This window comes from Xyrauchen texanus, chromosome 44, assembly GCF_025860055.1.
Source record: "Xyrauchen texanus isolate HMW12.3.18 chromosome 44, RBS_HiC_50CHRs, whole genome shotgun sequence".
Taxonomy (NCBI): domain Eukaryota; kingdom Metazoa; phylum Chordata; class Actinopteri; order Cypriniformes; family Catostomidae; genus Xyrauchen; species Xyrauchen texanus.
The window spans coordinates 26,989,553-27,004,495 of NC_068319.1; the positions used below are offsets into that span (position 1 = coordinate 26,989,553).

The 14,943-nt window shown below is 38.5% G+C and overlaps 1 protein-coding gene across 1 annotated transcript in view; it reads left to right on the forward strand.

The window, feature by feature from the left end:
• The window catches only part of galt (galactose-1-phosphate uridylyltransferase), a 169,143-nt gene that overhangs the window by 1,476 nt on the left and 152,724 nt on the right, over positions 1-14,943 (forward strand). The window contains exons 2-6 of the mRNA XM_052117683.1: positions 365-534; positions 4,860-4,935; positions 5,366-5,414; positions 8,722-8,851; positions 14,080-14,136. Of these exons, the coding sequence (XP_051973643.1) occupies positions 365-534; positions 4,860-4,935; positions 5,366-5,414; positions 8,722-8,851; positions 14,080-14,136 (482 nt within the window). The remainder of the gene's footprint in view (positions 1-364; positions 535-4,859; positions 4,936-5,365; positions 5,415-8,721; positions 8,852-14,079; positions 14,137-14,943) is intronic.

The window sequence follows — 14,943 nt, forward strand, 5'->3', positions numbered from 1 at the left end:
ATTTATTCCTCTCCTCAGTTAATTAGCCCAAATGGGGGCTGGGCGTGCATAGACACGGCCCGGCCCCACCCTCCTCCTCATCACAGTTACACTTATAGCAGGATCAGTGTCCTTGGATCATCCTGAGTTGAAGTGTCATTTTGAAGTGTTGATCAAGGACACAACAGTGATCATTTATAGATCGCCCTTGCAGGATTCAACCCTACACCCTTTACCAGTCCTACTACCTACTACTACACCTTACCCCACCATCACTCACTGAATACAAAACAAGAGCTGCAGAACCTAACAAGGGGAAATCCTATATCCTAAAATGTACATCATACATAATAAGGTTGTTCTTGCATCTTAATTTGTGTCTTAGAGCACCAGCATTTGAGGTACAATCCCCTACGGGACTCCTGGGTTCTGGTGTCGGCCCATCGAATGAAGCGTCCTTGGAAAGGACAGGTGGAGAAACCGCCAGTGGACAACGTCCCACGACATGACCCAAAAAATCCCCTCTGTCCTGGCAGTCTGAGAGCCAATGGAGAGGTGAGCCATTGGACATCCTCCATGGTTTAGTTACTCACATTTATTTCAGCAGACATCTAGCTTAAAGGAATATTTTGGGTTCAATACAAGTTTAGTTTAATCGACAGCTAATTGGCACAATTACTACATTTACAAGGACACCAGAAAGCGGGTTATTGCGAGAAAGCATTGGTCTTGTTTACACGCAACGCAGAGCGTTGTTCTCTTACTCCCGTATACATGCGGCTCGGTCAATAAACCGCTTTCTCCAGAGAAATGAAATTACCCTGTGACGCTTGTGTAAATAACAAACATTGTATCCGATGAAGAGTTCTCTGTTGCTTGGCTTTATTTCCAGATATTCCAGAGTCGTTGCTGTGTTTGTTTGTTTCCTTACATTTCTATCACAACCTGCAGCGGAATTGCACTTCAGTAATGGGGTTTCCCTTTAGGTGTAACCAGGTGTAATACCAGCCACATAGTGCAGCTATTTGCACTGAAATAGTCTGGTGGAAAGAAAGAAATTAAAGGCAAACTGCCCCTTGACTGTCTCTGCAATGGCTTTGTGTGATAGGACGGTATGAATGTACTTTGTCCATGTGGAGGACCTGGGTTCTTATCCTCCTTTTGATCCAGTTTTCCCCATCCTGTTTTCTATCTTTTTTATTATTAACAATTTGTATTAATTGAACACATTAAATAAACTTAAATACTTCTCCCATAATCTATTGAGAGAAGCTGAAGCTCTGTCCCCCAGACTCTGAATTAGCAGGGAGTAATACACTGATGACTCATTACCTTTTCCAAAAGCAGTAATTACCACTCTGAGAGAATCTGCTGCTTTAGGGGGTGTATGCTACTATAGAGCAGGTGGCGTAGCCGTAAATACCTAAAGAACTGAGACCTGGGAAAATGGCAAAATGTTGAACCATATTTTCAAAGGATCTCAACACTCCACTCTCATATAGGTCACTGAACGTGTTAATCTCCCTCACAATACACTCTGTCCAGCAGAAAGTTTATTTATTAATTCATTATTTGGGGTTCAGCCATATGCTCAAGGCTACATTTATTTAAATGTCCGAATTAAACAATTTGGCCACACTTTTTTGCATGATAACGGTGTGTAACTAAACTTCTCAAGTTATTTTGACAGAAAGGCTTTGCAGTGGTGAAATAGGGGCAAGCACTTCCTGTTCAATACAAAACCAGGGAGGGTCTCTCTCAGGTGGGAGCAACAAATGAGCCAAATGTCTGCGACAGAATGCATAATAATAAAACAAAATCTTGGGTAGGCCTAACCCACCTTTGTCAATCGGCCTATGTAATTTACTGAAATGTAATCTGGGACGTTTACCATTCCAAATGAAGGACTTTGCAGTGCTATCAAATTGCTTGAAATAAGAGAGGGGGACATCTATAGGGAGAGATTGTAGCAGGTAGTTGAATTTTCAATTCATTTTACTAACATTAACCTTCCCAATCATAGATAAATGTAATGAAATCCTTTTTATTAAAGGGTCAAAATGAACTCTAACTAAATCACACAAATATGCTGGGAATAAAATACTTAATGCCCTGTTTGGGCAACAGGAAGGTGCTCAAAAAAGCTGTTACCAGACAGTACGCTGTCAGGGCCAAAGCTTCGGATTTAGATTAATTCACTCTGTATCCTGAGAACAGAAAAGGAATGAATAATTCTGTGGAGGCAAGGCATAGATCTAGTAGGGTCGGAGACAAATAATAAAATATCATCCACATAAAGCAAAAGCTTATGCTCCATCACCCCTGGAAAATCATCCTTCTTTGGGTCCAGGGCAAGATAGAACAATAAGGGAGGAAAAAGGGCAACCCTGCCGGGTGCCCCTATCCAGAGTAAAATAATCTGAAATTAATCCATTTGTTTGAACCGCCACTACCGGGTGTCTATATAGTAACTTAATCCACCCAACAAAAGTATTCCCATACCTGTACATTTCCAAAATCTTAAAAAGATAATCCCATTCTATCATATCAAAAGCCTTTTTGCCATCAAGTGAGATGGCAGCGACCGGAATCTGATTGCCACTGCCCACATGACAATAATGAAACGCCCAATATTATCAGTTACAAGAGTTACGGCCCCAAATAAACCCCACCTGATGTCTATTATATCTAAGAGATATCATAACTTTACTTAATCAGTTAGCCAAAAGTTTTGACAATATTTTAACATCTAGCTTGATCAGGGAAATTGAACGGTAACTTTTACACTCGCTTGGAGCATTGTCCTTTTTAAGAATCAGACTGATCCGGGCTTGCGTCATGATTGGTGGAAGCTTTCCATTCTTTAATGATTCCATATAAACTTCTAGTAAATGTGGAGCCAGTTCTTTAGCATAAGATCAAAAAAAATCAGCACCAAAGCTGTCTGGCCCCGGAGCCTTGCCTGTTGGCAAGGCCTTAATTACCTCATCAAGCTCCTCCAAGTTTATCTCAGAATCAAGAGAATGTTTTTGCTCAGTCGTCAGTTTAGGAAGTTCTAATGGTTCCATAAAGTTTCTAATATCCTCATCAGTAGACAGAAACATAGAATTATGGAGATCAAGATAGAATTCTTTAAAAGCATTATTTAAATCAATGGCTGAGGTAAATATTTCACCACCAGCATATTTCACTGAGGGAATGTTAGAAAAAGACTCTCTGATTTATATATCTAGCCAGATGTTTTCCTGCCTTGTCCTCTGACTCAAAGTATGTCTTTCCCTGAATAGCCAAAACCCCACCTTCCGTGACAAAATAGTGTTATATCTGTATTTCAAATGGGTCAACTCTATGAGGCCATCAGACGGCATTCGGTGCTTCAGCTCTGCCTCGTCACTTTTAATATCCCCTTCCAATTCCACGAGTTCTTGTGCTTTGGATTTTTTGGTGAATGAGGCATACTGTATGATCCAGCCCCTAAGAACCGCCTTAAGTGCCTCCCAAGCCACACCCCCAGAAGATACTGAGGACCAGTTGGTCTCCATATAGACATTGATTTCAGCCTTTAGCATTTGTTGTGCATTCATTTGTTGCAAGATTTTACAAGATTTTTCATCTCTCTAAGTCCATTTAATGCAAGTGAATGAGGTCCAAAACTTTGAAGCTCCAAAAATTACATAAATGCAGCATAAAACTAATCGATATGACTACAGTGGTTAAATCCATGTCTTCAGATGTGATCCATCTGGTTTTGGATGAGAACAGAACAAAATTAAACTTGTTTTAGTAGTCTCTTTGGATATTATGAATTCAAGCTTGATTACGCTGCCTAGCACCATGTAGCGCTCTGTGATGCAAACACTTGGAAGTGTAATCGAGCTTGTAATTATGATCGTGCATAGAGACTGGAACGGCAAGATGTACAGTGAAAAAGGAGTTATATTTTGGGTCTGTACTCAACCAAAACTGTGTGGATTGCTTTAAAAAACATGAATGAAACTTTTATGCTGCATTTATGCACTTTTTGGAGCATCTACAGAGCTTAGATATTAAAAAAAAAATATATGTTTTTGTTCTGCAGAAGCAAGAATGTCATGCACGTATAGGATGGCATGCAGGTGAGAGAATGTACATTTTTTTTAGGTGAATTATTCCTTTAATCGGACATTTTTATTCCATTTTAAACAGACTTTAAGACTATTTTCTGAAATTCATTGATGGATAGAATATTTTCTATTGCCTTTTTTCTTGCTACCCCACTGTTGTGCAGTTTGTGGTTTATTTACAAGTATGATTTCCACTTGAGAACAGTGATCAAAGAGTAGTTCTGCTAAAATGATTTGTGGGTTTTAAAAATTCATAAACTGATACTTATAAGCTCTTGAAACCTCTGGCTAAGCCTGAAGCATTATGGAAGCCTTTTAGGAACTCTGCTTAAACCTGTTTCTCTGGAAAGTAATGTGTCTATATGTGATATCTTTGCTCTCTATGTACGTTTACTCTGTTTCCTTATGTACCCAATGATTTATATGACAATGAATATTTTCAGATGAACTGGTTCTTTAAACGCTCACTTAAGCCTGACAAATGGTCTTGGATGAATGTCTCATTCCTGGATATTATTATTTAACGATTAATCAAGAAAGTTGCTAGACTACTTCACACTCTGACAAGACTTTGATTATTATGGACTCTTGAAGTTTGGACACTATTTGATTGCTTCATTTAGGCCTCTGGCATCGAGCAGAATGTCTTCCCAAATATGTCAACCTGAGGAAGAGCAAATGGAAAGAAAGAAAGCACTCTGGGATGTTTTATCCTCCAGACTGTGATTAAACAGAGGCTACTTCAATCATTTGATATTTTCCACTCTTTTATTTCAGGAGAATCCTCAGTATGACAGCACGTTCATGTTTGAAAATGATTTCCCTGCTCTTCAGCCAGATGCTCCAGACCCTGGTATGATCAATTGTAGTTCATTTAATAAAATGTACAATAAAACACTGAATTTGAAGGATTAAAAAAAAAAAAGTCCTTATCTAGTAAACACAAACTTGAGAAGGTCATGTAAATTCATTAGTTAAAATATATAAGAACCCAGATGATAATACAATTTTTTGGGTTAATTGTAACATGGTAATCTTTGAAGTACCTTTGAGTACCATGTAAATTCCACAGTATTTAATCATTTAGTTGTGTGATATATCAAATTACCATGGTATTACCATCTGATACCCTCACTGTACCATGTTATAACAGTAACAAAAGTAGATGGTCATTGTTCCTGCAAGTTTAATTGTAAGGTAATTTATGTTCAGTTATGGACTGTAGGTTTATGTTCATTCAAATGTATTAATACTATGTCAATAACTTGAATTTCTGGTTCTAGGCTTAGATCATCACCCACTTTTCCAAAGCAAAGCAGCCAGAGGTGTTTGGTAAGTAAACTTGAACTCTTATTCAACTGATTTAAGTCCTAAGTATACTTCCATTTTGACGGGAAAGCTCAGCGTCTACGTACAGTCGAACGCGAGCCCATCAAAGTATACTCCTTTTGACAGCGCGTGCATACACAGGTGGTGGGCGCATGCGCGAGACGACTGCTAGAAAATACCGGACTATTTATTTTCAGGAGTTAAGACTCATAAAGATGTCTTTATATTCCTTCAGACTCGAGTTATACAAACAAAGACGTCTCCTGACCTCCTCACACATGTGCTCTTGACTTGCAAATCCACTGTTGTTGTTTTCACATTCATCTTCTCTAATTTACCGGTTACGATCATCTTCGTGACAGCAACGGCTCAAATGTGAGTGTTGCTTGTAGCCTTGTGGACAAATAGTGCAAATAACATAAATAGTGCAAATAACTTCAGGTGCATACACATTCTGCCCGTTAAAAGACACGTGCTATATATATATATATATATATATATATATATATATATATATATATATATATATATATATATATATTATACACCACAGTTTGTTCCGGTCCTCGAATCTGATTGGACGAGAGACTTTCCATGAGCACATGAAAACTTTATATTGTGCAAATATAGCCACCCCTGACAATACCATATAAACTTGGTGACAATACCACCTATTGGTCAAAAGTGAAATTAATATCTATTACATTATAAGTAATTCGGTTCATGGGTTTTAAACCGCTTTGAATATAGTATTCAAGCGTGGATTTTCGGCAGCCCCATTTTCTGCCATTGTTCTGCTTGGCCCTGGAATTGCTGCTTGCAGATATATTATTCAATTTATACTTATTTGACATATCCTACCTCTTCTCCACAATACATTAAAAATCACCTCGCACATAACTGTATATCTGTGTATATATAACATATTTGAACACAATGATTGCCCTACTGTAGTTTCCTCTATATATTTATATATTGAATCTTATTTTTTATTCTTATTTCACTGTTAACGTATATATGTTTTTATGTATATTTCAAATGTTTGTATGTATATGTTGTATAAGTATATTTTTTTGCATTTTCTTTGCACTGGAAGCTTCTTTCACCATGACAAATTCCTTGTGTGTAAGCATACTTGGCAATAAAGCTGATTCTGATTCTGAAAATGTAGTCTTCTGTCTCTGCAGAACAGAAATGGGCATTTTTTCCAATCAGTGGGCTTTTTCAAATCGGGATGGGCATTTTTCAACTTCTTTATGCATTTGGCATGCTACACTGATAATCTCAACTTTCATTGGATAGTTCAAAAACACCCATCCCATATTAAAAATGACCACAGTTTTGGAAAGGCCCATTATTGTTCCGCAGAGACCCATACTTCGAAATGCACTTCATTAGGAACACTTGCACACTTACTTATTCATGCGATTATCTAATCAGCCAATCGTGTGGCAGCAGTGCAATGCATAAAATCATGCATATACTGATCAGGAGCTTCAGTTAATGTTCACTTCAAACATCGGAAAGTGGAAAAAATGTGATCTCAGTGATTTCGACCGTGACATGATTGTTGGTGCCAGACAGGCTGGTTGAAGTATTTTTGTATCTGCTGATCTTCTGGAATTTTCAGGTACAACAGTCTCTAGAGTTTACTCAGTATGGTGCCAAAAAACAAAAACAAAAAAAATATCCAGTGAAAGGCAGTTCTGTGGACAGAAATGCCTTGTTGATGAGAGAGGTCAATGGAGAATGGCCAGTCTGGTTCTAGTTGACAGAAAGGCTACGGTAACTCTGATTACCACTCTGTACAATTATAGTGAGCAGAATAGCACCTTTTTAGGATCATAGCCTTCCTAATAAAGTGCTCAATCAGTGTATATCTAGCCCAAGTAATGTGTTTAAAAGAAATTACCTTAATAGAAAGTCGCTAACTGTAATCTGATTACAAGTATAAAATGCAAAAGCGTTAACTACTTTTACCACTAGGTTACACCACTCTATTTAAAAGTTGTGGGAGTGTTTCAACAGTCTGAGGTTCCTGATAACATTAGCACAGATTGCCTTAGATTGGAGAGACACTGAGGGACACTTTGTTAGCACAGTGCCTTAGCTCGTTTATTCTGGCTCTCGGCCCCTCTGAAGCAGTGCTAATAAACTATTTCCCTGTGTTTAATCGTGCAGCGTGTAGAAATTGATTGCGCTGCTGGAACGGGGACACCTCTGGAGACTGTTAGCAGTGAGAAAAGAATTAAATGATTTTATGTTCTCCATTAGAGCTAGAGTCAAGTCAAGGCTTTTGCCAGTATTAAATATCCCCTGATGAGGTGAAGTGTAGCTTATTTCAGTGTATTATGTGGATTATTTGAGGCCATTTCTCTAGTACAAACAGTGCACGATGAGTTACACTGCAAAACTTAATGGATAGAGTTTGGGGTTTGTTCAAATCTCTAGCTCTAAAGTATAATAAATAGTAATGCCTGCCTAGGTAAACACCACTAATGAGACATTTAAAACTTCTATTTGATCCATATTTCATTACTTTACAGTTAGTTTTGTTTGCTTCTTTTTGACCATGTCACGTTATTAACACTAGGTGGTGCTGTTATCAAGTAGATGAACAAGGTTGTCAAATCCATTTATAAAAAGTCACTTAGCCCTTCTTTATGTGGATGTTGATTTGCACATAGTCCAAACCCACCCTAATGTCGTTAAAAGAGAAAGAGACACTGTCAGATTGTCTAGTACCCCAGTTCCCACGATCCCTAGCTATCTTCAACTTATTTGGACCACTGTTTTGAAGGAGCTAGGAAACTTGAAAAACACAGCACCTGTGTGTGCAACCATCCAATTAGTGTTGTAGTAGAGGAAGGCATAAACACACAGACACTGCCAACTGACGCACATCTCTAATGTTCTGGGATCTGACATGGTTTTCAAAGCAGTAAGAATGGCGCTCGAGGCACAAACAAATCAAGGACGCTTAATAGAGTGAACTGACTGCCCCACATAAAGCCTGAAAGAGGAGACACTGGAAAGTTTGCTGGCAAAGCTGCTGGAATTCGTTCAGAGCCAAGTGTGGACTGAACTACATATTCACTGGGGGGAGGGCGGGTATGATAGATAGATTGATAGATAGAAAAACTGATAGATCACAAGATGGACGAATGGATAGAACAAAAGATGGCGGACGGACAGGACGGACAGACAGATAGATGGATGGAGAGATAGAACAAAAGACAGACAGAGAGACAGACATAATGTTTTTGAGATGATGTTCTGAAAAATTTGGCTGTTTCCTGTTTGTTTCCAGTAAGGTTATGTGCTTTCACCCCTGGTCTGACATCACCCTCCCCCTCATGCAGCCCCCAGAGATTCGCAAGGTGATAGACAAATGGGCAGAGCTGATTGAAGAGCTGGGTGCTACATACACATGGGTGCAGGTCAGTACTAAAGCTGTCTAATTCACGTGCTCCTGTTACATTGAATTCACAAACAAACAATTAAAATGCAGTATTAAAGTGATCGTTCAACCAAAAATGTCCAATCAACCTTCATGTTATTAAAACCCGGAAGACGTCATTTCTTCTGTGGAGCACAAAAAGAGATGTTAGGCAGAATGTTAGTGGTGACTGGAAATCTATGGGATTTGAAATGACATGGGGGTGAGTAAATGATGACAGAATTTTAGATTTTGGGGAAACTATCCCTTTAAGACAATTGACAAAGCGTCTCTGAGAGGTATAGCAACTTGACACATTTGCAACATTTGTTTCCTGCAGAAAGTTCTCCTATGACTGACAGAGCCATAGGGACAAGGGTGCATAAGAGTGTTTAAAGGTGTCAGGAACACTGTTCGATTGGGTTTGGTCCCAGACTTTCTCTTCCACAGTAATTAGAGCAATTGGGAGATGCTCTTCACTCAGGGTGTCTTATTGTTGATCAATGTCAGGGAGAGCAAAGCACTCGTCTGGCCTCACTGGACACATTAATTCACCTGCAGTGGAATAATGAAGAACTTCCAAAGTTTCCTGGGATATGAATGCAGAAAATTAAGATGTTTGTGCCAAAATAGTCAATTTATGTGTGTGAGAGACTACCTGAGACTAAATGCCTTTTAATGGACTATAGATCTGGTTTAATTAAAGTATTCTGCTTAAAGAGGCCATATCTTACACCATTTTTCCCTGGAGTGCACATATTATGTCACCAAAAACAGTTGTAATTTACATGACTATTTTCTTCACCCTCTCTCTGACCTTTTGAGAATTAGTCGTTTTTTCTACTGTAGCTCTACTGTAAGTCTTCTAAGTGTAACCAATAGGGCTGTTAATCCAATAACGTTTTTAATGTGCAGATAAAAATCACATGCTGTTTCTTCAATATACTGTATAATTGTCAAAATCATTATAATATATCTAAAAAGTATAATAATTCAGGTAATTAAAATATACAACATTATTGTTGCAGACGAGTAAAGCATTGATTACTTGATGTATTCTTTCAATCTGTTTGTACATTACATTTACATTTATGCATTTGGCAGAAGCTTTTATCCAAAGCGACATACAGTGCCCTTATTACAGGGACAATCCCCCCGAGCAACTTGGAGTTAAGTACCTTGCTCAAGGACACAATGGTGGTGGCAGCTGTGGGGATCGAACCAACAACCTTCTGCTTAACAGTTCGGTGCTTTAGCCCACTACGCCACCACCACACTGAATGGACGCTTTTGGAGTGTCTCACTGTGGTTGCGTCGCATTTCACTGCTTTTCAGTGTCTCTAGCTTGAATTGTTTCGTTGGTAGAAAACATCCTAATTACTTTGCATTGTCCAAGTTTGTCAATGTAGGCAAATTCACCTCTGATTATTTTCACATGCAAATGAGCTTTGTGGCAAACTTGTGGCAAATTGTCCATTGTTGGCAAAGGTTTTCTGCAGGTTCACCACTACCGGTGAAGAGCTGCACTTCTGACAAACATTTGCGGTGAATCACAACCTCATTTACATGTGAAAATTATGAGTGGCACATTTGCGGTAAATTTGTTTCAAGTTTGGGGCTAGTTTGCCAGAACCTGTTCAGGGACAGACAATTTTGCAACACGTAGGATAAATTTAACGGCTCTACCTATTCATTTATACGTTATCCACAAACAATTAATTACTGTTGTTATAAACTCTGAAAGTGATAGATCTGATGGCACTCTATTATATGATTGGCTTAGAAAGTTGATCATTATGCTTTCTCCAGTGGTAGTATGTCTATATGCTTCCTGCCAGGTTTGATGGCAATGATTTCACCTGTTGCGTTTTTCATCATTTACGTCAAACCGCTACAGTGCACCAACAGATAATGTCATCAACAGCAAATGTGAGCTGAAAAACTAAATTGCGAAAGCAACCACTTCATGTTGTGGTGCTTGTGTGACACTTTTGACTTACATGTTGACTTGCGTGGTCTTCAGGACTCATAACTCGGTCCTTTGCATCGGAAATTCTACGCTCTATTATTTGAACTAGCGTGCAATTTGGTTGCTCTTGAACAAGCTTGTAAATGTAGTTGTTTATGTAATGAAACAAACTGATCTCGCATTGAATTTGGAAACAATAGGTTGACTTTTCTTTAGCTAAGTCTGAGCTTACCAAAATCAGAAATACTGCCCTTAGTGGCCAAAGCAATAACTGCTGTTGGGCATATGGGCAGCTCCGTTTTCAAGCGAAATGTCCTATAAGGAGTGCCAAAAGCCAATTGTGAAGCGCTTTGTTTTCAGCTGTACAGGCTGTAATAAACTTTAGAGGAATGTATATTTTATTAACTGTACCCCCAAACCTAAACAGAATCTGAGTTCTCATCTTAGAGGAAAAATGCAGCTTCTGAATCACGCTCGACACTGATTATGTGAATGTGATTTCTACCTTGTTTCTACACCGAATCCGAACCCAGATCTCCACAGGGGAAGGTAAACACACTGGAGCAGATGCAAAATTACTACTTCTGGTGAACAAGGTTTGAAATGAACACCCGCCAAATGCAGATTTTTCATGCAGTGTATTTTGCTGATGTACCAGCTACTGTGGTTGGCGACCTTTAAGACTTCTCTGAGTGATATTATTACATTAGACAAAAAGATACGTGTTTGACGAAACGTGATTATATAGAACAGACGAAAGAAAAGCCGGCGATTTGATATGTGTGCGCAGAGAGCTCCACTGGTCACAAGTGCAATGAAAGCGTAGAGTTGCATAGAGTTCTGGGCCTCGATTCCCAATAACTATTGATCTTAGCTGTTAAGAGCATTTTCTACAAGTGATTTTATGAACATTCATAATTTTTTATGTGCACTCTGGATGTGATATAGCCAGGGTTGGGGAGTAACGAAATACATCTCACGGGAATACGTATTTAAAATACAAAATATAAGTAACGTTATTCCACTACAGTTACAATATAAATAATTGGTATATGCAATACAGTTACATTCAAAAAGTATTTGATTACTGATGAGATTTCATTGTATTTTATTGTCATTTTGTTTCATTTAACATTTAGTCCTTTCAGATGGAAAACATTTATACATATAAATGATGTGATCAAAAGTGCATTTGAACAGCGGTGAAACACTTTCTTGTGTTACATTCATACGAGTGGACAGAGAAGTACGTTTGAAAAGTTTGGAGTTTAAACCTTGTGTGAATTGTCAGCTTTACGCTAAGCTAAAATGCTATTTCTAGCCATTTTACATGCACGTTACCAGGCACGATCATAATTTTTAATCAAGGAAATTCACGTTTGATCATATTTTCTGCAAAATTCATATTCCTGATAATAATTTTTGTATTGTTTTCCTGTAAAAAATATCTAAATAACCTTAAAACAAGATCAATTTGATAAATCTTGTTTTTAGAAACAATACTGCATAAGATATTTATGTTTTTCAGAGAATGTATTTTTAACATGTGTATTTTGTCTTACAGTTTTTATAGTCAAAACAAGTGAACAAATCTACCAGTGCTGAATAAGTAATCCAAAGTTTTTAGAATACATTACTGACCTTTAGTAATCTAACTCAATACGTTACATATTACATTTTACAACATGTATTCTGTAATCTGTAGTGGAATACATTTAAAAAGTAACCCTCCCTACCCTGGATATAGCACCCGCAAAATGTGACTAGGCTCAATCCAGTTTGCGAGCTCCTCGTCCAAATGTATTTCATGCACAAGTAATTTTGCTGATCTACCCGCAACAGGTGGGTGACCCGTAAGACTTCTCGGAGTGACACATGACAAGAAATGCTGTTAGTCAAAAAGATGCGCTTGAAGAAACACACTTAATTATATTTTTAAGAACAGACAAAAGAAAAGCTGTCAGTGCTTGTGTCTGATTCACTGTTTGTTTAGAGTCATGCAACGGGACCCTGTCTCGTGTAGCAAGCGCATGTAAAGAGTTATTACTTCTTTTTCTCTGTTTCATTCGACTGAATACTGTTTGGGAGAATAATATAATATATGAGAATGCTGCAAATGATCTCCGATCATTTATTTTTGCATATTTGTTTATTTTTGAGTATTTTTGTTTTTGGTATGTTTCTTTCGAAAAAAACGCATCAACCAAAAATTCTAAAATTGGCTCCTTAGTGAAAAAAGGTTCCCAGCCCTTGATTTGGGGTGAAGTTCAGTCCACTCAATCTACTAGGTCACTTTTGCATGTCTTGTTATTTGTACTACTAGAGAGTTTACCAGATAAGACCTGGTTATCACCTTTCTATTAAACACATCGGAGCATATGTTCAGCCACTTATCAATATATATCAAGCGGAGTAGTCAAGAGCAGATCCTGCTTAAATCCTTTGATATCACCCTTGAGGGATATGCCAGGAAATCTTAAAACTCCTTCAACAGGATGCTTCCCCTTAAAGAACACTGTGCCCTTTGGTCTCCTCATGTGTCAATAACAGAGTGTATGTTTTGTCTGCATCTGTGTGCTTGCAGCATTTTGGTGGCTGTTTCTGTACACATGTATATAGTATGATGTGGCATGTTATGTCTGGGTTTCTTGACAAATCATAACATCTCTTTGACCCTGCATACACCTGTTATTAAAGGGATAGTTCAAATCAAATTTCTGTCATCATTTACTTATCCTCATGCCATTTAAACCACGAATTACTTTCTTTCTCCCGTGGAATATAAAAGGAGGCAGACAGCCTAAGTAACCGTTCACTTTCACTGTACGGAGAAAAAATAAAAAAACTGTCGGTTTCTAATATCTACTTTTGAATTCAAATTACATTACAAAGTCATATGGGTGTGGAACGACAATAGTGTGAGTAAATCATGACAGAATTAGATTTTTTGGGTGAACTATACATTTATTATCAGTCTAGGGTAGGAATAGGAATCGTAAGATATTTAAAGATTCCGGTTCTTTAATGGTTCCCTTAATGATTAATTTATTATGTTTAAGAAAAAAATATTTGGAAATAAGAAATGCAGTTCCTATTTGATTAACTGCCCTCAGCTGCCAGTTAATTAATGTACTTTACCAATAAAATACCACTAATTATAACAATTCTCATAATGCCTTTCTTTAACTAAGCTTGTATACAGTATGATTTGGCCTCTAATGTCTGGGGAAGTCATAACTTCTTTTCCTCTTGTGTTACAGATCTTTGAGAATAAAGGAGCCATGATGGGCTGCTCAAACCCTCATCCTCACTGTCAGGTATGCCAGCACCCTGTTTCTAGATCAATGTCCCTTTTTCTGTTTTCTCCTACCAATTAGCATTTGCCCATGTTGACTTCCTGATATGCAGAGACCTGGAAGGTGTTATTGCAGATTACAATGTTCTCACTGCAGTTTCTGACCACCTGGGCTGCTCTTTTAAAAGCAGGAATATGTCTTTAACATTTACCTCAGCATAGAGACTGCTGACTAGCAGAGACGGATTACCGACCTGGCCAATGGGGCCAGTGCCTAGGGGCCCTTAACTACCAGGGGGCCCTTCACTGCCCGGGGGTGCCCTGGACTTTAAGGACGCGTGATCTAGTTTGGTGATCCCAGCCGCTTGAAAACCCTTTTGGACATGAACAACCCCCCACCCCCCACCCCCCCAAGGGACTTTGCAAGTCATAATCCATCCTTGCTTACGAGCACCGCTAACACAAGCATGAGCATAATAACCCTGTTGACTCCAATTTGAGAACTACAGAGATGTTCCAAGTAAAAACGGAAACGAAACCATCATTGCCTCCATGGTTTTAGAGTCAGGAGGGCATGTCTTGGGGGTTTTAGGGGACTTTTGTGAAAGGAGGTTGCTGGGTTGGCAGTGGGTGGGGAATGTCACTGCTTTTTACAGTTTATAGCGTTCGGTGTAAATTATGTGCTTTAACGACGTCGACATGTTACTGATCTGCTTCACAGCAGCGAGGAGCTTCTATTTCCTCCTGTTAGCCTGTTCAGACTCTCTGTCTCACCCTCATTTCCTCTGTACTCAGGCAGCTTGTCACTGTCGTGCCGTGACAGCACAGC